The following is a 22,670-nucleotide window of genomic DNA, read 5'->3' on the forward strand; positions in this document are numbered from 1 at the left end:
ATGCTTAATCATTTGATAACTCACTAGGTCGAGACCAACTGAATTACCGGAGCAACGATTGATGGCTCTCTGAAGGTCGACGAATGTAAAATCCCGATCAATACAAGGATTATGACGATTTACTTCATTATTGTTAGCGATGTTGCGATTGGGATCAGGAGTAGTTGATTTGGAAGAATTAGCAAAATACTGTGCAAAATCTTCAGCAATGTCAAGCGGGTCCTCCTTAAACTGTCCTTCAGAGTTAATTCGCAGAGTTCTACACGTTTTCTTCCCGGAGATTCTGTTAAAATTTTGCCACATACAGGAGACCGGTGTTTGTGGATTGAAGCTCGAAGCAAATTGTTCCCATGAGTCAGCCTTGGCTTGCTTTATGATTCTTCTTGTCTGGTTACGAATTTTTCTAAAGTTTGCCATCGCCGCCATTTTCGTTTGTTCATTTCCGCTTAATTTCCTTGCTTTGCGAAGAGCTTTTCTTCGCGCACGCACAGCTTCCTCAACTTCCGAGTTCCACCAGACAACATTCTTCGAGCCACAACGTAGACTGGATCGTGGAATGGTAACAACTGCAGCATCAAAAATATGATCTGTGAGTTGTTCAACAGAAAACGTGCTTTGAGAAGATATTTTACTTTTTAATAATTCTTCAAAACGAGACCAATCAGCATCTTTGTATCGCCAAATTTGTCTTGTGGATAGTTTGAGTAACGGAGTATCTAGGAATGTTGAAATCGGAAGATGGTCGCTGTTGATGGGATCGGGATCAACTTTCCATGATAACCGGTTTGCCAGGCTGTTTGAAGCTAGCGTAAGATCGATGGCAGATGCAATGCAGCTATGATCACATATACGTGTTGGTGAACCATCGTTTAGTAGATTGAGTTGCTCGTCGATAATCCAGTTTAGAACGATGCGGCCTTTTTGGTTGGTCTTCATAGGATCCCAAGCTGCATGTCGAGCATTAAAATCGCCAGCTATTAGGTATGGAGGCTCTAACCCTTCCAGAAGGGATGAAAGCCCAGCGGAAAGTTCGTCGTGTTTAAAAGCATGCTCGACATAAACGTTAACGATTGTTACTTTTATCGGTGATGTGATGCGAATTCCAATACTTTTTATGTCAGAGCGAAGGGATACTTGTTGATGCGGGATGCAGTTCAGCACACCAATTGTTACTATTCCGTTGCTTCGAGTTTGTTGATTGTCAGATGAATACCATGTGTACATGTTCCAAAGTGCGCCATTAAATCGATTCGTCATAGCTTCCTGAATGGCGATGACAATTGGTGGATTCGAGGCCAGTTTGGTAAGCAGCTCAGAATGTTGTCTCCAAAAACCTCGCGTGTTCCACTGAAACAGGAGGAGGCGATAATTGCTTATAGTGGGTTGGATCGGATTTACGTCACCTGGTGAACCCGGTGTAGAAGTTTCGGATAATAGATCTAACCACTTCTATTTCTAAACTAAGACTACCTCCTGGAACCTCGTTCCACTTTATTTATACAAGTAAAGACGCTGGCTCTGGATCGTCAACAGTGGAGGTCCTTTCCCACGGCCCTATGCACCTGGAGACCGGTGCGGGATCATAAACTAAGTTAAAGATAAGCACCCGACGCGTTGGTAATTTCCATCGTTCTTCTTGGTTTCGTTCTATGCATCAAACCAAACAAGCGTAATGGAAATTACCAATGATTCTAACCCAAGCGTGGGAGACAGACAGAGGGAAATAATTTATTGTATGCAGGTGGCTGAAGCATTAATTATGCTGAGCCACACCGGCAATGAACCGGGTTCATGGCTTGTAGAAGGCGCATTTTCGTGAGTGGAGTTCTGCCGAGTTGAAGATTGAGAAGGATGTGGTGGACCAGCAACGGTTGTAGGGCAGTCTTGGGAATCCGCTTGTACATCAGTGCCAACTCTCGATGCTAGGCAGGAATCCAGCGTCAACTGAAGCTGTTGTCTGCCAGAGACGGATGCTGCATGCCTTGTATTAAGATAGTCATCTACGTTGTCGGGAACTTGGTTGGTGATGTTCGGGATGATCTCGTTGGGAACGTCATTGTTGTCATTGTAGGGGGTAGAATTATAATCTGAGTGATTTGTAGGTGGGTTAATGAATGGTACTACGTCACCTGATGAACCCGGTAATGAACCGGGTTCAGAGTTTGAAGAAAGCATGTTGTTCATATTAAAAACCAAAGAAAGTCCAGTAGCGTTGCCTTGGTTGTCAATGTGTGGGGTGGTTGGTGGATCATTGTTGTCCATCATCATCGTCAGAAAACATGTTCACATCTGGATTCTCATCCTGCTGCGAACGCTGAGAGCTTTGGTTTATTCGTTTCGGTCCGTTCTTTGAGTTGGACGGCGATATGTCGTTTTGGGTAAGGTTTAGGTTCCGTTTCCTGCTCACACTCCTTGTATTGTGAGCGAAATTTCTCCACTCAACCGATGTTTCTGTTCCAGCCGATGAATTCTGTGTAGCTTTTTTAGTTTTTGCTTGCTCAAGTTGTTGGCTGCTCGGTGCATCCATAGAATTTTTACGAGACATGCGTGATTTCGGTTTTTGCGAAGGTAGCTTAGGCTCTTGGTCTTCTTTTTGTCTCATTTCTCTTAACTCCTGCCGTAGTTTGGCGAGCTCTTCTCGTAGTAAGGAGATGATTTTATCTTTTTCGTCGGAACCATCATTGACTTGCGTGATGTTGTTGAACTTGACTTGAGTATGTTGGCTTGTTCCAGGTTTGGTTCATTTCGGCTCGAGCTTCCTGAAACGTGATTCGTTTGTTGACCTTCAGGCGGATCACTGCTTCTTCCTTCTGGAAGGAGGGACAGTCACGACTCGTCGGAGAGTGACCTTCCTGATTGCAATGTTTGCAATACTTGTTGTTGCTGCAGATTTGTCCTTCGGTAGTCGGGTGATCTCGGAAGCAAACAGGGCAAATCGTGCTGTCACATCTCTTATGAGTATGCCCATAAGATCCACAGCCTCGACAGATCATTGGAGATGGATAATAAGGGCGAACTGGGACGCGTAGCAGACCAAAACAAACGTATTCTGGTAAAACCGTGGAGCAGAGAGTCAAAACAAGTAGTGGTGTGTTTTTAAGATTCTTCTTTTCGTCGCGTTTCATAATTCTACGCACAGCCGTTACACCGTCTGATTCGATTTCATTCAGAATGTCCTCCTCCTTAAAATCGATACAGTCAGGTTGGTAAACAACACCCTGAACAAAATTCAATGTGGGGTGTAGCACGACTTCAATCTCGGTTTTATCCAGTAGAGTGGTCATTGATAATAATTTTTCTGCGACCTCTAGTGAAGATGTTGTAACCGTCGTTACAAAGTCCTTAGGTAATTTTTCCATTTTTGTATTATTTGTTCGAACTGTTGTTTTTCTGTTATAAATTTAGTTAGGATTAGGGAAATTTTAAATAAATGTTTAGAAGATAGGTTTTAACAAATACAATTATTGTTAGTTTTAAGTTGGGCGTGTGGCATCTTCGTCAACAAGTCTGCAACCAAGACTGGTTGCAAGGTCGAATGCATGTAGGTTGCATGCAAGGTGCAATAACTCGCCTAAATAATTTGAATGGAGAAGGTGGAGGAAAGGAGTGAAGTATCGCGCCAAAAAGGGTCTTTGACTCTGGGCTTTTTTTCTTCCGGCGTTCGTGCGAGTCAGGTGTGTTCCCCAACAGCCAAGAAATTTGGAAAACCTGTGTGTTTTGTTCTTGTGCCATCCCGTTTTGTGTTGAGGAATCCCGTCGTACGTTTCGGCCTAGACTACCTGACGGTAGTCTACGTCTTACCGTAAAGGACTTTGGCCTCTGGTTTAGGAAGGACCATAACCGCAAAGGAGGCTTATCTCTCGGGACTTCGAGTTTCTCGAAGTCTCTAACTACAAAGGAGAGCCCTTCTCAGCGCGGCCAATACGGTCTTGCCGTGGTCCGCTGATCCCCGTCAACGAAGGAAGACGCCGTAATCCTTACCGTTCGTCACGTCAGACGAGCTGCCACCATTTTGGCAAATTGGTCACGTAACACATTCCCGATCGTGATCCGCCATCGACAATCCGCCATTGTCGGACCCAACCCCGGGAAAAGGTAACTAGTGAGCGCTCACCAACGCAGAGTCATCGAGCATCCGGTACGTACCGCAACGGTCATCGACCACCGTCCAACCCACACCCTACACACCCACACCACACAGTAGAGAGTTTAATAAAGCCAAGATCATTAAACCAAAGTTTTGAAGTAGTTTCTCGTTTCTTTGAAATAAAAGTAATTTTTCGTCCCAAGTTTTAATTTGTTGATTGTTTGATTGTAGAAAGCCCACAGTTTGTTCCCTTAGTTTTTGTCCGCGTTCCCCTCCGAATACCCAGCCGTAGGCCGATCCTGAGATTAGTCAAAGGGTCTCCTGCGACTGAGCTAGAATTATCCGGGAGTTGCTGGCCTAAAGTCTCACTTGGCATCCAGCGTTAAAGTCGTTCGGTAATCGGAGGTTCGAGTAAAGTTGGAAAAAAATCTAAGGATTTTTTAACAGGGCGGTAGGTGAGTACACATTCAGACACCTGATTGTGTAGTTACCTGACACGACTCTTCCCGACAATCGAAGATTTCAATTAACTAACTTAATACAGGAGATTAATTGACTTTCTGGGGACATTTTGTTCGATTAGAAGCAGTATAGGATTTACGTATCATTTTCTGAATCGGAGAGGAGGTTTAAAGTCAAACAGACAACAATCTAAGGGTCAACACAAATCACCTACACTTACAATAAAGGCCCTAAATAAATAAAACACATTACACTAACTCACCTAACACATAACAGCACGATTTATTATAAATTTTGCACCTATCTTGATTATTACTGTTTATTTTTTATTAGTGCGTGAAAGTTCCTAGTAATTAAATATAATTTTAATCATCATTAGTGAATCTAATTAATCATCTCTTAGTTTTAAATTTTATTGGTATTTATTCAGTGTTAAATTATTATTTTTCTGTGCTTGTCCGTTACAATGTCGGAGTTTACAATTCAGTATCGATCGCTAAACGTTAATCATCTGCTAGATGACGAATTGGAACACGAGCTGATCATTCGCGCGGTGAAATTTACCAGTGGAGAATCGCGAGATGTGAAGCGTAGGAAATTACGCAACGCTTTGAAAATTCAACGCGAAACGGGAAAATTCGATCTTCTAACGGTAGAAAGTGAAACATATGAGTCGGAATTTAATCTAATCGACGAAAAGATTGCCAAAATTCGTGACATGCTGGATAATCGTCGTGCGCGAAAGTCTATGCTCGCTGAACTTAAAACGCGACTGATACACCTATACTTCCGCTTAATAAGATTAAAACGCGTGTTTGACACTCAAAACCTCGAGGCTATTCCGCTGATGTTGCTTAACGACCACTTCTCCGTCTTGTCCAATGATCCGTCCTTAGCTGCAGAAAATTCGCAGAGAAATCTAGAATATATGCAACAATTGAGAGATTTTGATGTAGGAAGTGTGGAATCTTGGGATGGGGAAGAGAATGAAGAGGATGCGGATTTGGAAGATGTTGAAGAGGAAGATGTTCTTAAGATTGAGAGGCAAATCAGATTTAGGGATAGGTCAAAGGAAAGTAAATCAAGCACACCCAGAAGCTTAGTAGGAAATGATCGGAAATTGGGTGGCGAAGTATCGTTATCCGATGTTGCTGAACTAATAGCTAAGAAGTTAGAAGAATTCAAGTTAGAACTATTCGATAAGCAAGAAGACAGATTACAGAGCTTAAAAACTAAATCAATTAAACCTAAAATTGCCGAGAAAAAACGTAACTTTTCAGAGGAAAGAAAGTTTTCACTACCATGTCCTGACAGCAGTGAAAACGAGAGCGTTTACTCAGCAAAACCCCTGAAGCGTAGACCGAGACCAGTAACCGACTGGAAACTGCAATACGACGGAAGAGATGACGGCAGGAATTTAAACCGTTTTATTACAGAAGTCGAGTTTTTGTCGGAGGCGGAGGGAATAAGCAAGGAAACTTTGTTTCACGAGGCTATTCACCTGTTTGCTGGAGATGCTAGGTCGTGGTTTATTGAGGGGAAGAAGACGAGGCAGTTCAGAAGCTGGAGTGAATTGGTTGCCGAGTTGAAGCTAGAGTTCCAACCTCCAGAAATGGACTTCAATTACGAGCAGCAAGCTGTTAATAGGCGCCAGAAAAAGGGTGAGAAGTTTCAAGAATTTTATAATTCTATGATGGAGATATTTGGCAGAATGTCCGATCCTCCATCTGAGGGAAGAATATTTCAGATCATGTTCCGAAACCTTAGGGCGGATTATAAAAATTCTTTGGTTGTGAAAGGCGTAAGAACTTTGAATTCATTGCGAGTTTGGGGTAGGAAGCTTGATGCTGTAAACTGGTTTATGTATAAGAATCGCGAAATGGACCAAGCTCCCAGGCAAGGTCAGCTGTATGAATTAGCTCAATATCCCACTCAACAACGGCCTCAGTCCAATGGAAGGGATTGGAGAGGTAACGGGTCACAAAAGACCAAGTCTGAGTGGAGAAATTCAGGTCGCTCCGATTTTAGAGGGCAAAATAGTGATCAAGCAGGCCAGATCAGATCGCAGGTCCAAGACCAAAGGCGTTCTGATCCGAGACCTTACCATGTGCCATCAAATGGACAGGAAGGTAATAGCAGGAGGGCTTTAGAAACTAGAGTAGCCCAGTACAAAGTACCAGACCGAAACGTCTGTTTCAATTGTCGAGAGAAAAATCATCATTTTGAGGCCTGTTTGATGGAAAAAGAAAGGTTCTGTACTAAATGTGGTTTTCATGATTTTACTCGAGAGTCATGTCCTTTCTGTGAAAAAAACGATCGAACGTCGGCGTAAGGGGTCGTCGAACGTTTTCAAGAAATCCTCTTACTAAATTCATACCGTATAGAACAGAGATTGCAGAGTTGATTTTGAGTGTTGAAGGGGATAATCGACCGTTTGCTAAAGTGGACATTATGGGATTTCAGGTGATAGGGTTGCTAGATTGTGGAGCGCAGATGACAGTTTTAGGTGTTGGAAGCGAAAAGCTGATCAAGGACCTTAGGCTGAAGCAGCGACATACTTCAACTAAACTATCTACAGCGGGAGGAGCTGCCTTGGAAGTTGCCGGAACTGTCGATCTTCCCATCAGCTTCAACGGAAAAACCAAAATCGTCTCTGTTCTCGTAGCACCGAATTTATGTCGTCGTTTAGTTTTAGGGATGGACTTTTGGAAGGCGTTCAAAATAGAGCCCTCGGTCACGCAGCTGGAAGAGATAACATGTGAGGGGGAAGTAGAATTGGATGAAGAAGGCGAGCTGTTGTCACCAGAAGAAAAGCTGCGGTTGGAGGAAGTCAAAGTGAAGTTCAAAAGCTACAAGGAAGGCGAAAAACTGGATGCAACACCGCTCATGACACACACGATAGAGCTGACGGAAGAGTTCAAGAACGCGCCGCCGATCCGCATGAATCCTTACCCGTGGGCTCCTGCAGTCCAAAGAGCCGTCGATGAGGAGCTGAACAAGTGGATCGATGCAGGGGTGGTAGAAAAGTCCGATAGTGATTGGGCGATGTTGATAGTCCCTGTAGTAAAGAAACAGGAAGGAGCGGATTCCAATGAAGGAAGCCTCAAAGTGAGGATGTGTATCGATGCAAGAAAACTAAATGCAATGACTCGGCGGGACGCCTACCCACTTCCTCATCAGGACCGTATACTTAGCAGATTGGGTCCAGCTAAATATTTGAGTACGATCGACCTCTCAAAAGCGTTTTGGCAAATACCGTTGGATCCTAATTCGCGCAAGTACACGGCTTTCCGGGTGTTTGGAAGGGGGTTGTTTCAGTTCACCAGACTCGGTATGGGATTGGTCAATAGCGCAGCTGTCCTATCGCGTCTCATGGATCAGGTGTTAGGGCATGGGGAACTGGAACCAAATGTGTTCGTTTACCTTGACGATATCGTCATAGTGAGCGACACATTTGAGGAGCACCTCCAGAGTTTAGAAGAAGTAGCGAGAAGACTCAATGCCGCCAACCTTTCTATCAATTTGGAGAAATCCAAATTTGCTGTGCCAGAACTTCCATACTTGGGCTTCATCTTATCTAGAGAAGGATTCCGTCCCAATCCGGATAAGATTGAAGCCATCGTAAACTTTGAACGACCCACGTCGGTTAGGTCGTTGAGACGGTTTTTGGGAATGGTAAACTACTATCGTCGCTTTATTGATAATTTCAGCGAAATGACTGCGCCACTGACGGACTTACTTAAGGGCAAACCTAAGGTAATCCAGTGGAATGCGGATGCGGACCAAGCCTTCTTGGTCCTGAAGGAAAAATTGATAACAGCGCCGATATTAGCAAACCCAGATTTCCAAAAACCGTTCACGATCCAGACCGACGCGAGCGACACTGCTTTGGCTGGGGTTCTGACACAGGAAAACGATGGGAAGGAGCATGTTGTCGCTTACTTTTCTCGGAAGCTTACCATGACCCAAAAGGCATGGAAAGCCGCCGAGAAAGAAGGGGCAGCAGCTATGGAGGCCATTGAGAAATTCAGGCCATATGTAGAGGGTACGCGATTTACTCTAATAACAGACTCTTCAGCTCTTTCCTTCATTATGAACAGCAAATGGAAACCGTCATCCAAACTTAGTCGATGGAGCATGCTTCTACAGCAGTATGACATGGTGATACGACACAGAAAAGGATCCGAAAACGTGGTTCCAGATGCAATTTCAAGGGCTGTAGAAAGCATCGACACGACTAAGCAGGAGTGGTATCCAAAGCTGTTCAATAATGTTGGAAAGAGCCCTGAAAATTTTCCGGATTTCAAAATTGAAAACAACAAGCTGTACAAATTCGTAAGTTCACCCATGGACACCATGGATTATAGGTATGAATGGAAGATGTGCGTGCCTACAGAGCTCAGGGAAGAGCTACTTAAAAAGGAGCACGATGAGAGCTTACACCCAGGCTACGAAAAAACGTTAGCAAAATTGAAAATACGGTATTATTGGCCACAAATGGCAGCTCAAACCAGGAAATACGTGCGCGCATGTGACATTTGCAAGCAGATAAAACCCTCGAGCTTGCCAACTGTACCACCGATGGGAACCCAGAGGCTGAGCAGTAAACCATTTCAAATTCTTGCCATCGACTTCATTCAAAATTTACCGCGAAGCCGGAATGGGAATGCCCATTTGTTTGTCCTAATGGATGTTTTTTCCAAATGGACCATTCTCGTTCCGGTTAGGAAAATTGAGGGTAAGCAGGTGTGTAAAATTGTGGAGGATAGCTGGCTCCGGCGCTTTGGAACACCTGAGGTCTTAATTAGCGACAACGCTACAACATTTACAGGGAAGGAGTTCCAGAAGCTGTTGGAGCGTCGAGGAATCAGACATTGGCCGAATACGAGACACCATAGTCAGGCAAACCCGGTAGAACGAGTGAACCGAACAATCAACGCCTGCCTAAGGTCATATATGAAGGACGATCAGCGAGTGTGGGACTCTAAAATTGCTGAAGTAGAGGAATATCTCAACACAACTTATCACGCTTCTACTGGTTTATCACCTTATCGTATCCTCTATGGCCACGAGAAAGTTCTCAAAGGCGAGGTGCATAAACTGGAAAGGGACGAAAGAGAATATACCGTGGAACAACGAGATAAGTTGCGTCGAGATATGAATCGAAAAGTTTTTGACATTGTTGAGCAAAATTTAAAACAGAGTCATGAAAAGAACGTAAGAACGTATAACCTGCGCCACAAAAATTTTGGCCCAACGTACCAAGTAGGAGAAAAAGTATTTAGGCGAAATTTCCGCCAGTCGTCCGCGGCAGATAGTTATAATGCCAAGTACGGACCCTTGTTTATCCCTTGTATAGTTGTTGCCAAGAGGGGGACAAGTTCATACGAGCTGGCAGATCAAAACGGAAAAAACCTTGGAGTTTTCTCTGCAGCCGACCTTCGTCCTGGTGATAACATCCCATAAAAGAAATATTTCAAAAAAAAAAACCAAAAAAAAAATTCAAAAAAAAAACTAAAAAAAAAATCAAAAAAAAAAGTGCAAAAACAGCCAAGTCGATTCATACTAATCAGTGAATGAAATTATATGATCCATTCATTAATAGCATCAAAAAAAAAACCCCACGCCCTATATAAAAAGATCGCAATTCGTTCGTCTTTGAGCAACATGTTTGAATAAATTATTCACAAAAAAAATATATAGTTCGCTAGAACAAAAACAAAACATCAAAAAAAAATAAAATAATAATAACAATTCGACCCTGTAACTGTCGTCCAGATCATCTTAAAATCCCATTCACTCAAGTGTGTCGGCGATTTGGTAAAGTGGAATAAAAAAAAAGGAAGGAAAAGTTTCAGATACCAGAGTATTTGTTCAAGGGGATGTTGAAACACTCACCTGATTCCTGCTGAAGCTACCTAAAAATGAAAAACAAAAGCATTAAAATTGAATCCCAAGTATGAGTATGGTGATATTAATTACGGCAGTACGCAGCCTATGAGGTATGGTGAGAAGGTCATCAATGCACCAATATTAATCACTTGAGCTGGTGGCACCTTTATACCATCGCCGCATGCACCAGTGGAAGAGTATCACAAGTAGTGAGAAGACAGCATGAGGAGTGAGCTGATGGTGGTTCATCGCGTCTTCGTACTCTATCCAGCCTCGTCAGCGGATGGGTTGCCTTCTTCTTGGCAGTTGCGTTCTGCCCTTTTAACCATCTTTGATGGTCGAAGGTCATCGACCCCTAGAATGATAAGATGAAATTGATTTGTAAAAAAAAAAGGTTTTAAAAAAATTGTGATATTAGAATTTGAGCTCAAAAGATAGGTAAGGTATAGATTAGATAAGATAGATTAGTATAAATTGATAGGTTTAAAAAAAAATAGAGTAGTAAAAAAAAAAATGAATTGATAAGTCATATTAGAAATGATAGAATATAAAATAATTTGAAATTAGAGAAATTGAAATTGCCCTTCTGCATTGGCGCCATGCAGAAGAAGGAAAATATGCTAGCATTGAAAAGATTAAGCGAAGTTGAAGAGTAGTCGAGAAGGGTCATGAAGCAAAAATAACGTTCAGCTGAGCATGAAACGGCAGAACACGTGGGTTGGGAGCCATCGCGATCGCCCTTGATCTCAGCATTGCTCACCGTCACCAGGACGGCCGCCTGGTGGATCGATGCTGGAATTGACCGGGATCATTTCAGCATTATCATCGCCTAACATTTTAGTTCCCTGAAAGTTTAAGCAGTTCAAACCGTACTATTTTAACCGTCCGTCCGTTTCGTTCAAATGTGCTGTCCCGCCGCGTGTGTTCGATCGTCCGTCCGTTAAATTCGCGTGTTATAATGATACTGAGGCACTTGTCACTTCATACCAACCAAAAGAGATGAAATGATTAATGAAGGAACTCACGTATCGTTTATCACTCAAGGTGCTCGTGCTGTTATACAGAAACACGAAACATGTTATAATCACAAAGATATTATGGCAAATTGCTTTTAAAGGTAATTTGACCTATAGTTGTCGACGATTCTAAACTGTCATCTTCGTTTCTCAAAATGGTAAATAGATTCTCTACTGCTTCATGATGTCGTTTAAGGGGGGGATAGAAAGCAATGTTCAAATGTATTGGTTAGCCAAATTAGAATTTTTGTAGGATAAATAATCATTATTCTAATGATTATTTCCCGAGGAGGGAGGATAGTGTAACCGTCGTTACAAAGTCCTTAGGTAATTTTTCCATTTTTGTATTATTTGTTCGAACTGTTGTTTTTCTGTTATAAATTTAGTTAGGATTAGGGAAATTTTAAATAAATGTTTAGAAGATAGGTTTTAACAAATACAATTATTGTTAGTTTTAAGTTGGGCGTGTGGCATCTTCGTCAACAAGTCTGCAACCAAGACTGGTTGCAAGGTCGAATGCATGTAGGTTGCATGCAAGGTGCAATAACTCGCCTAAATAATTTGAATGGAGAAGGTGGAGGAAAGGAGTGAAGTATCGCGCCAAAAAGGGTCTTTGACTCTGGGCTTTTTTTCTTCCGGCGTTCGTGCGAGTCAGGTGTGTTCCCCAACAGCCAAGAAATTTGGAAAACCTGTGTGTTTTGTTCTTGTGCCATCCCGTTTTGTGTTGAGGAATCCCGTCGTACGTTTCGGCCTAGACTACCTGACGGTAGTCTACGTCTTACCGTAAAGGACTTTGGCCTCTGGTTCAGGAAGGACCATAACCGCAAAGGAGGCTCATCTCTCGGGACTTCGAGTTTCTCGAAGTCTCTAACTACAAAGGAGAGCCCTTCTCAGCGCGGCCAATACGGTCTTGCCGTGGTCCGCTGATCCCCGTCAACGAAGGAAGACGCCGTAATCCTTACCGTTCGTCACGTCAGACGAGCTGCCACCATTTTGGCAAATTGGTCACGTAACACATTCCCGATCGTGATCCGCCATCGACAATCCGCCATTGTCGGACCCAACCCCGGGAAAAGGTAACTAGTGAGCGCTCACCAACGCAGAGTCATCGAGCATCCGGTACGTACCGCAACGGTCATCGACCACCGTCCAACCCACACCCTACACACCCACACCACACAGTAGAGAGTTTAATAAAGCCAAGATCATTAAACCAAAGTTTTGAAGTAGTTTCTCGTTTCTTTGAAATAAAAGTAATTTTTCGTCCCAAGTTTTAATTTGTTGATTGTTTGATTGTAGAAAGCCCACAGTTTGTTCCCTTAGTTTTTGTCCGCGTTCCCCTCCGAATACCCAGCCGTAGGCCGATCCTGAGATTAGTCAAAGGGTCTCCTGCGACTGAGCTAGAATTATCCGGGAGTTGCTGGCCTAAAGTCTCAATGTCCTCAATATGTCCTGCGCACCTTGACTCTCTTTGATTGCTTCTACATGCTTCAAGTTAGAAGATCCAACCACTCGTTCGACAGAATTCCCTATGAGGAAAGGATTCTGGGGTAGCGGGGGTCGTTTATCAACACCATCGACACTTTTCATACGCAACTGAAGAAATCGTGTTATACCATCGTACTTTCGTACTTACCACAATACTTTGAGTTGAGCGGAGAGAAGTGAGAAGCAATGATCAGAAACCCCAGAAAGGCCTTAGAGATTCACCCCGATGAGATGAGAAGAATGTATCTATCTGTCAAACACACGTGCAAAATTATACGATTCTGCAATTCTTTTCTTACGAAATAATTCGCAAAACCGAGTTTGGAATATGTAATTCTTGACTCGCCAGTGTAGTTTAACTAAACACTAAGCGATAGTAAACAGAATTACGATTTATAAGCGACTTTGCAAACAAAAACTGAATATGATTCTTCTTAGCTTGTTAGATGCCGCGATACCGAGTGAGATCTCGATAAGAACTGCAATAAATTATTAATTTTTCACAATAATCAATTTTAAAACGCGTTTTTACTTTAACTTGTTGACTCGGGACATATAGAGCACAATTGATCGAGGCACGATGAGCACTTTCTGCCGTAGAATTTAGCAGCGAATTCAACTCGACGAAGTCGACTGAATAACAAGTTCACATTTGACGATTTTACCTATTGGTCAGAGGTCGGAGAGGTAATCAAAAAACTCGAGTTCAATTTCTGGTTGAGGTGATTTTTTTTTCATTTACTATTCATTATCGATTATTTTGATTGTTGCATCATACGGATAGTAGCATCATCCGCCCAACAAAGCACTAGAAACATTTCCTAATGAAAAATGTTTTTGTTAATCGGAAACTAAATTTGGCTTGTTTGGTAAAAATTAGGACGAAGAGGTTACAAAAATTGGACTTCTTATATTCAAATTATTTTTTTTAGATGAAGCATGACATCGAATTCCGTATCTAAATTGGTATTTTTTTCTCAGATTTGTAGCTCTGTCCGATGTTTTTCAGAAAAATGTGATATAAATGTTCCTAAAGTCCATATCAAATTTCAAATTTAAATTTTGGATTAAAATAAGACTGCCGCATAAGTACTAAAAGAAATTTACAATTTAAAATCCCTTACTATTCATATATAACATTGGAAATTTGTTTAACTTAATAATCCAAAAGAATGCATGTGAGCACATATTTTGGCAGAACCTGCGGTGAACCCGTGCACCCATGGTGGATAACCAACATATATACATACATATAAAACGCGGAATTTCTTAACATTGGTAAAGAATATGTTTTTGCTTTCTTTTTTCACTACTTATGAAAAACTTTTCAAATTTCATATATGAATTCGGTAGAACAAAATTTTCAACCTTTCTTTGAATTGTTGGAGCAGACACTTTTTCATAAAATTCCTCAACCCCGAGTTATTGTCGCCTTCAAAATTGTCGTTTCAGAAGCCAACGGAATCTTGCATCTAATTAAACCCTTCTGGTGTCGGAAACGATTTTCAAAGTTTTTATTTGTCCTCAGACCCTAAACGGCTACACCTCTGAGTCAATGAGCCAGAAAATTCGGTTTTCCCCAATGCGCTTCCCAATTCCATCAAGCGGCGCTCGACGAATGTTGCCCGAAACGACTATCATCAAATACGTGATGATGTAGGTTCATCTTGGCCCTGATCCCAGAGCCGGGCAAAAAAAAGGTTGAACTCTGTCTGCCTGAACACACGCTCCAGCTGCGGCCAACTGCTGACTGCAGAAGAAGAAAAACGGAACCGGAAAGTGAATAAAAAGAAAACCATCGGATGGATGATCTGGGTTCCGGGTGTTTGACTAGGGATTAGTCAATAAGGCACGGTTCGTTTGAAATCGATCCCTCCCCGGGTGGATTTGATTCGGAATTGGAAAACTACTGCCGTTGCTGCTTCGGCTGCTTGTATGCGTTTTCAAGCATCCGAGAGCGGTTATTTGCTGAGCTGTCGAAGATAAGAGGGAAGATGGGAATACTTTCCTATACCCACTTGCTTCCGGAATGTTTGCGTTCGACAATGGCATTCAAATTATTGAGTGAAACTATGCCAGTGCATGTTCCGGTGAATAAAAATAGAAAAAGTGAACGAAACAGTCCGACAGAAATGTCCATCATACTTATAGTAACCCAAAACAATTTTTTGTAATATTTTTTTTTCTGTTGTCAATGATTTCAAAAATGCTTGAAAAATAATTCATCAAAATGTTTTATTAACACATTGCTGACCAAAAACTAGATTTTTCGTTTCTTTGTTTGTCGAAATTGTGCTACACTAAGAAGCATAACTCAAATGCTATAAATTTGATACAGCAACTTTATTCTACTAAATTAATAAAAATACTTTAATCACTCAAAGATACTTAAATCTGGGTTATAGAAAACCGGATTTTTTTTTGTTTTAATTATATAAATACATTTATTCTTAAAAAAAATCAAGGGTTGATGGGTTTTTAAAAATTATTTCAAGTGAACAAATTGAAAAATTTTCTGGTGTAGCTTAATTTTCATAATAAAGGTTCTGTTTAGTTTTCCTAGGAAATGAATGCACTCCATAAAATTTGATGCGTTTTAATCTTTGCCATTTTTTTTAAACTCCTTAACATTTCAAGTCATTTCAACGCTTAGTTAATTAAGTGCAGTTTGAAGGTTTCAAACGCTTCAGACTATTTTTTGCTGAGTTCAACTCTATAACGAAGGGATGGAAAAATGGAAAATTTTAAGAAACACAAACCTTGGCACAAACCATCGCATCGTTGCCGTCGCTTCTTGGTGGGTCGTTGAAACTTAAACGCAAATCATTTTACGACTCGCACCGTGCCTTCCGGTCCAACGGAAGTTTATCTTCACCCTCTCCTTGTTCGCTTATTGCTGCTGAAGCTTTGTAGGTCATTTACTAAAACAACTGGGAAAAAACAATAGAAACATCGGACTTAAGATAGTAAAAAGTGCTATGTCTTAGAATCTTGCACTTGGGTAAAAGGGCCTTTTTATAGGTTTAATTTAAATTCAATATCAACTTAAATAACAACTTTTAATTTACTTTCCACAAAAAAATTGTTGAATAAATAGAACGTTATATACAGTGAGGGGCAAAATAAAGTGTCCAAACTATTTTTTTATCATTTCTTTCATTTTTCTGGTTGAAATTCACCGAAAACACATCGTAATCATTTTTAAAATATTGTTTATTATGTTCTTTTTAATTTTTGTTAATGTTGCGCTGGTAAAAAAAGAAAGTTTTTCTGATAGAAAAAAAAACAAATAATATTCCAAAAAAAAATGGGCAAAATAAAGTGTCCAACTCAAAAATGTATATAATTTCGATGAGTTTCCATCGCGAGGCCCTTCGAATTTGTTTGTTTTGTGTATTTTGACGTTGCATAAACAACTGGCTTGGCTCTGGAGTATTCAAACAGGTGTCTACATTCGAATAAGTTGTAAAATATGGAGAACGCATAAATTTCTGGTTCCATTCCGTTGTCCATCCGGAAACTGGTTGTTCGTGATGTGAATAACGGTCAAACGCACCGGGAAGTGGCCAAGAACTACGAAATCAGCAAGACAGCGGTATCAAAAATCATGAAGAAGATGAAAACGTTCGGATCGGAGATGGATCGCTCAGGAAGAGGACTGAAGCCCAAGACAGATGCCAGAACGGACAAGAAAATCATTCATTCCGGCAGATACAGGAAGAGCTCCAATTTTCGGTATTGCGTTGTACTATCCGTCGCCGCATCCATGCAAAGGAGTACCATAGAAAGATCGCAGTGAGAAGGCCTTTCATCAGCCAGGTGAATAAGGCTAAGCGGCTCAAGTTCGTCAAGGAACACGACGATAAACGGCTCGAGTACTGGAAAACATTGTTGTGGCCGACGAATCCACGAGCTATTCAACCGGAAGAAGCGGGATCATATGTGGCGCAAGTCGGGTGAGGAGCTCCAAGATCGCCATATCCAAAGAACAGTCAAGCACGGAGGAGGTAACGTGATGGTGTGGGGGTGCTTTTCTCGGGGTGGGGTGGGCAATTTGGTAAAAATTGACGGAATCATGACAGCTGAGTCATATTCCAATATCCTGCGGGAAAACCTCGAGGTACCCCTCATCAAGACGGGCCTCGAAGAGCGCTTCGTTTTACAGCAGAATAACGATCCGAAGCATACGGCCAATCTGATGAAGTCATTTTCCCGTTCCTGCCGCATAAAAGCCCTTGAATGGCCCCCACAAAGTCCTGATCTGAACCCCATCGAAAATCTGTGGGCCATCCTCGATGCTCTGATTGATAAGACTGGTGTGACAAATTAAAAATACTTATTTTGATGCCATGGAGCATGCGTGGGAGGAACTCGACCCACAACACTTGCACAACCTTGTTGAAAGTATACCGAAGCACTTGTAGGAGGTGTTGAAGGCCGAAGGAGGCCATACCCATTATTAAATAGTTCTTGTTTGCCTTCAGTTTGAATCAATTTGAAGCTGTACCGATCTGGATACTTTATTTTGCCCCTGTTTTTTTGGAATATTAACTGTTTTTTTTTTCTATCAGAAAAACTTTTTTTTTTAACAGCGCAACATTAACAAAAATTGAAAAGAACATAATAAACAATATTTTAAAAATGATTACGATGCGTTTTCGTTGAATTTTAACCAGAAAAATGAAAGAAATTGAAAAAAAATAGTTTGGACACTTTATTTTGCCCCTCACTGTAAATGTGTACAGAGTTTTTAACGCATATAGTGAACTCAACTTTTGCTCGAGCAAATAAAAAGTGCGAATCACAAACATATTCCATAAACAAAAACTGCACCCTATACAGGATGCAGCGGAACCAAAGTGTAAATCGCTCCAAAGTTGGTCTTTACGAGTCGTTTGACGCGTTTTAATTTTACTCAGTCGAAATTGCTGTTGCTGTTCATCCGTTCGTTATTTTTTTGCTGCTCACATTTTGGATCCCATTAAAAAAAACCAGGCCCTGCGAATGGATGGATACAAACTGTTAATTTATAGTCTGAGGAAATCGTTTGGAAGGTTACGAACTGCTGCTTGGAGCTGGGGACTTCTTTTTGCGCTGGCTGTTTCCGCCTAGCCATTTTATGACATATCCATGATCGAATGTAGACCAACTTTGAAAAAGTGTCGTGCCATGCAGTTATCACCCAGTTCGTTTGAGTGCTTTTGAACGATTAAAGTTTTTTTTTATAAATAATTTGCAACTGAGCCAATTTAAGCCAATTGGGTCACTCACATACGGTGGCATAATTTAAGTAACCTGCTAAAAATTGTATTTTTTTGTAAAATACAAGCTGATCCTATACGAACTTCGTTTTGCTTTAAATCGTTAATACGTCAAAATGAATTTAGAATAATGAACCCGATACGTATTTACGACAATATTGGGGAAAACAGTGTTTAAAGTCGCCATTTTTTTTTCTAGCCCTTCAAATTTGAATAAAAATTAAGTGGTTGATTGGATTTTTATTCAAATTTAAGTGAGAGTTTTTTTTCTTCTCGATCAGTTGCAAAATCAAGACAGTATGATAGAAAAATGTGTAATTTGTTTATATGCACGACTTCTTTGCTTTACCTTCACACTCAAATTCGATAATTGAAAATAATTTTCCGTCCCTCAAAACTCCCTTGTGCGATGTTTTCTTGCCTAATTATCTGTATAATAACGCCAGTAACTTGAAATCAGCGATAAGTTAATATAGACGATCCCTTTCGCCGACCTGTGACATGGAACTTGCTACCTGAAGTCAATTGCTCATAGCTCATAACCCTCATCGGCAAATTTTCATCTCAATCCGATGCACAACCACGACAATACCGCGAAAACAGTGCACAACTTACATGGACGGCCCCTTTTTTGGACCACGTTTCAAAACTTGACACCTGAAATCAATTACCTTTATTGTAAAACTCTCTTGTGCCAATTTTCATTATAATCCTTGCACAATCAAGATAATATCGCAAAAACAGTGAAGAATATGGACGACCCCTTCTGCGACCCCTGAGTCAAAATTTGAAACCTGAAAGCAATGGAGAGTCCCTTATAACTCCTATAGAGATTTTTATCTCAATCCAATGTACAATAACGCCAATATCGCAAAATATTGAAAAGTTTATATGGACGATTCTTTTTGGCCGACCCCTGACCACAAATTTTTTACCTGAAAAACGATTGCTTGTCTATGTGGAACGTTTCATCTCAATCCAATGCAAAAACATTAAAAGGTCGACATGGGCGCCTCCTTTGGCCGACCCCTGATCCGAAATTTGAATCTTGGAATCGATTGCTCGTCTTTCAAAACACTCATGTGCTAATTTTCATCACAATTCGATGTATAATAACGAAAAACTTGCAAAACATTAAAGAGTTGATATGGACGACCCCCATTGCCGACCCCTGACCCAAAGTTGATTACCTAAAATCAATTGGTCATCTCTCAAAACTCTCAAGTGCAAATTTCCCTCACAATCCGACTAGAAATAAGGTCAATATCGCGAAAACAAAATTTGTCTTGTATGGACGACTTTCTTTAGAAGGGGTCATCCGAAAATCGGAAAGCATTTTACAGCATTCCTAGTCCTAATGAGCATCCAAGCCAAATTTCAGCTCTCTAGCACTTAAGACGGCAACAAACAAACAAACGAACCCACAGAAATTGCTTTTTATGTATAAATAGATGTGGGAATAATTTCTTTATCAATTTGCTTTAGGGGAGAGTGAGGATACTTGATCCCCTTTTCTTATTTTCATCATATCTTTATGGGAGAATTTAGCAACTCGCACTCTTTTAAGTTTTCTGATTACGTGTAACTTCAAGTTTCAATGCTTCAAAAATTAGAACGAAGGAGACTTGATCCTTTATTCAGGAAGCCCTAAGCCTTCGAAAAAATCAAACAAAACCCCCCTCACTTCCATCTGTACCGTTGAGCCGTCAACACGTACGCCGGAGCATCGTATCGTTGCTGTGTACCTGCAGGAACATTTTACATTATTTATTTTTTTTCCTTACCTGTTTTTCAATCAGCACTTTTCAGTGCTAAAATTATTTTCATTTTCTTTTATTCATATTTTCTCTTTTCTTTCCAGCATGGGGAAGTCATCGGCTGGCTCAAGGGCTGGTAGAAAACGTATTGCCGAAACTAATTCAGGTCCAGCGCCCAAAAAAGTTGAAATTTCCAACTCATTCGATGTCCTTCATAACATCGGTGATGAGGAAATATTCATATTTAATTCTGATAAGAGTACTAAGAAACCTTCTTCTTCTTATACTCTTAAAAACGAAAAGATTCCACCAATAACGGTCACGATTCATGACTTCAATGCCTTTCGAAAAGAAATCGTCACTTCCGTTAAGGATGTGAAGATTTCTTTTCAGATCGGTCGAAGGGGAACTGCTCGTATATTGGCGGAATCTTTTAATGATTTTCAAAAAATTTTAAATTATTTGAATAATAAAAAACATCAATTTTTTACTTACGACACTAGAAGTGATCGTCCATTTAAAGTTGTACTTCGTGGTCTCACCGGCGATCAGACACCGGATGAGATCACAGCTGAATTAAATTCTTTGTTAGGTTTTTCTCCAATTCAAGTAATTCAAATGAGGAAAAGAACCAACACGAATAATACCAGTAGTGTTGGTTTTGCTCCTGAACTTTATTTGATCCATTTTAAAAAGGATCAGGTCAATAATTTGCAAATTTTGGAAAAGGCTCGTCTTATGTTTCATTGTCGAGTAAAATTTGAACCTTTTCGTAAATCCCATACCAATTTTTTACAAAATATTACGCAATGTCGTCGTTGTCAAGCTTTTTGTCATGGCACTAAAAATTGTAGAATGAATGCCAGATGCATGTTTTGCGGCTCATTCGATCATGAAAAATCTAAATGCCTTTTTGGTGGTGATAAGCCAAAAACAGATTTTTTTAAGTGTGCGAATTGCGCAGGTAATCAGGAGAGCATAGTTGGCGTTGCTCGAATGCGGTCGTTTTTTTTTTTTTTTCGCGGTCGCGTTTTTCGTCGTGATTCATCGAAATTTATTTCATCAAGTTTAGATAAGTTTTACAACAGTGCAGTGAATTCTTTTATCTCAATCGAGTTATAATCGGAATATTTATTTAATGTCGATATTCTTTGATGGTTCACGGCTATGACGGTCAACACTGGATTCCCGCTTACATTCGTGTAGATTCGAGAAGAAAATGCACGTGCCCCAAATGTGAAAAATAAAGAAATTTCGGTTGATTTGAATCTACGGATCCAGTTATATTTCTTTTGTGATAGTGATGAAAAGGGAAGAACTTTCAATTATTTTTCCAATGTTCCACGATTCGGGTTTTGTGACTGGAAGAAACTTGTTGAGGTAGACGAAAAAATACAAATTCCAGTGCTGGGGAGGAGTGATTTTTTCGGTGGCCTGCTTAGGTTTACATAGTTACAAAGGCAAAGTGCAGAAAACAGAAGTTGAGAAATCAAGGTGGAATATGCTTGGTTTCTGCTTGGAGCTGTTTCGGTTCATGTGATAGTAAAATAACATGATTTCCACAATGTGATGTGGTTTCTTAATATTTTGCATGTGCGATCACCGGATAAGAGAAAATACTATGAGAAATCGTGGTTTTTGGAAGTATGGTTTCAAATCGGCAAAGAGTGTGTGCTGTCGATCTATTTGGTGAGATCCAACCTTTTTACGATTTTAATCTTCTGCATTGTATGATTTTTATATAGTTATTAAGCCATATGTAGCATTTGGTGGAATTGGTGAGCCCGATCTATGCCTACTTTATGTACAAGAAGATTGCATTATAATGTTTAAATTTCCAATATTTATAAGGCATGCGGTGCACATTTCCAAGATTTTTAACTTTTATGAAAGAAACCTTTCGAGCTCTAAACAGACCTCGAAAGGTTTCATGATGTACTAATATTTTCCGTTTCTCTTTTTTATTTTATTTTCAAGAGCGAGTAAAGGCGCTTTATCCTTGGTCGATGACCAGAAATGATTGTACACTGAAATCCTCAACAGTTCATCAATGAAAGTAAAAGTTTAGACTTAGGAATCTTTTTATTTATAATATTGAAAATCTTCAAAATTCTTTCAATCTAAGGTTTAGGATTTCTGTGTACAAAATAAATCTTTTCCAGCCCTTCTAGGATGGTCAAATACGAGTTTCTTCACATTACGCCTGGTTACTTCATCAAGGAGCATTTTTCTTAGCATGCTTCCAACGATACTGTCCATTTGAAACGTATGGTACTGGTGGTCCACGTTTCTTCCTGTTCCTGTGTTCCAGATGTCTCTGCGTTCTCTGCTCCATGGTAGGCCCAACCACTTTGTGTTTTTGATCATTTTAATATTTTTATGTTAAAATAATCAAAGACATGAACAAAGACAAGAAGAATAATAAGACAATTTTATTATTCTTTGGGACTCAGACATAAGTTCTGGCTATGGAAGTACGATTAGTGATTAGTGATTAGTGTGCGAATTGCGCAGGTAATCATTCCTCGAATTCTCTAGAATGTCCCGTTAGGGCAAAAATTGTTGCTTCTAGGAAAAATCCCAAAGTTTCCAGAAAAGTTTCTTCTCCTCCTTCCTCTTTTTCGTCTTCACACGTCAGACCGGCAAACAACCTGCCTGTTCGCGGTCAGCCTCGGCCTACATTAGAATCACGGCTGGGTAATACCCG

General features: G+C 40.5%; 2 protein-coding genes across 2 annotated transcripts in view; both read right to left on the bottom strand.

Moving 5' to 3' along the window:
• LOC129742024 (uncharacterized) overlaps positions 1-2,175 on the bottom strand; it is a 50,671-nt gene extending 48,496 nt beyond the window's left edge. Inside the window, exons 1-2 of the mRNA XM_055733868.1 lie at positions 1,774-2,175; positions 25-1,347 (exon numbers count right to left, since the gene is read on the bottom strand). Of these exons, the coding sequence (XP_055589843.1) occupies positions 25-1,347; positions 1,774-2,175 (1,725 nt within the window). The remainder of the gene's footprint in view (positions 1-24; positions 1,348-1,773) is intronic.
• Positions 2,176-2,678: 503 nt separating this feature from the next.
• On the bottom strand, positions 2,679-3,359 carry LOC129742025 (uncharacterized). Its single transcript, XM_055733869.1, has one exon. It carries the CDS (start codon positions 3,357-3,359, stop codon positions 2,679-2,681), a length of 681 nt encoding a protein of 226 aa, XP_055589844.1.
• Positions 3,360-22,670: the final 19,311 nt, after the last annotated feature.

The sequence above is a fragment of the Uranotaenia lowii genome, chromosome 2, assembly GCF_029784155.1.
Source record: "Uranotaenia lowii strain MFRU-FL chromosome 2, ASM2978415v1, whole genome shotgun sequence".
NCBI lineage: Eukaryota > Metazoa > Arthropoda > Insecta > Diptera > Culicidae > Uranotaenia > Uranotaenia lowii.

Excerpts from the sequence above, each read along its gene's own strand:
- LOC129742025 (XM_055733869.1), bottom strand. The coding sequence starts at position 3,359 with ATGGAAAAATTACCTAAGGACTTTGTAACGACGGTTACAACATCTTCA.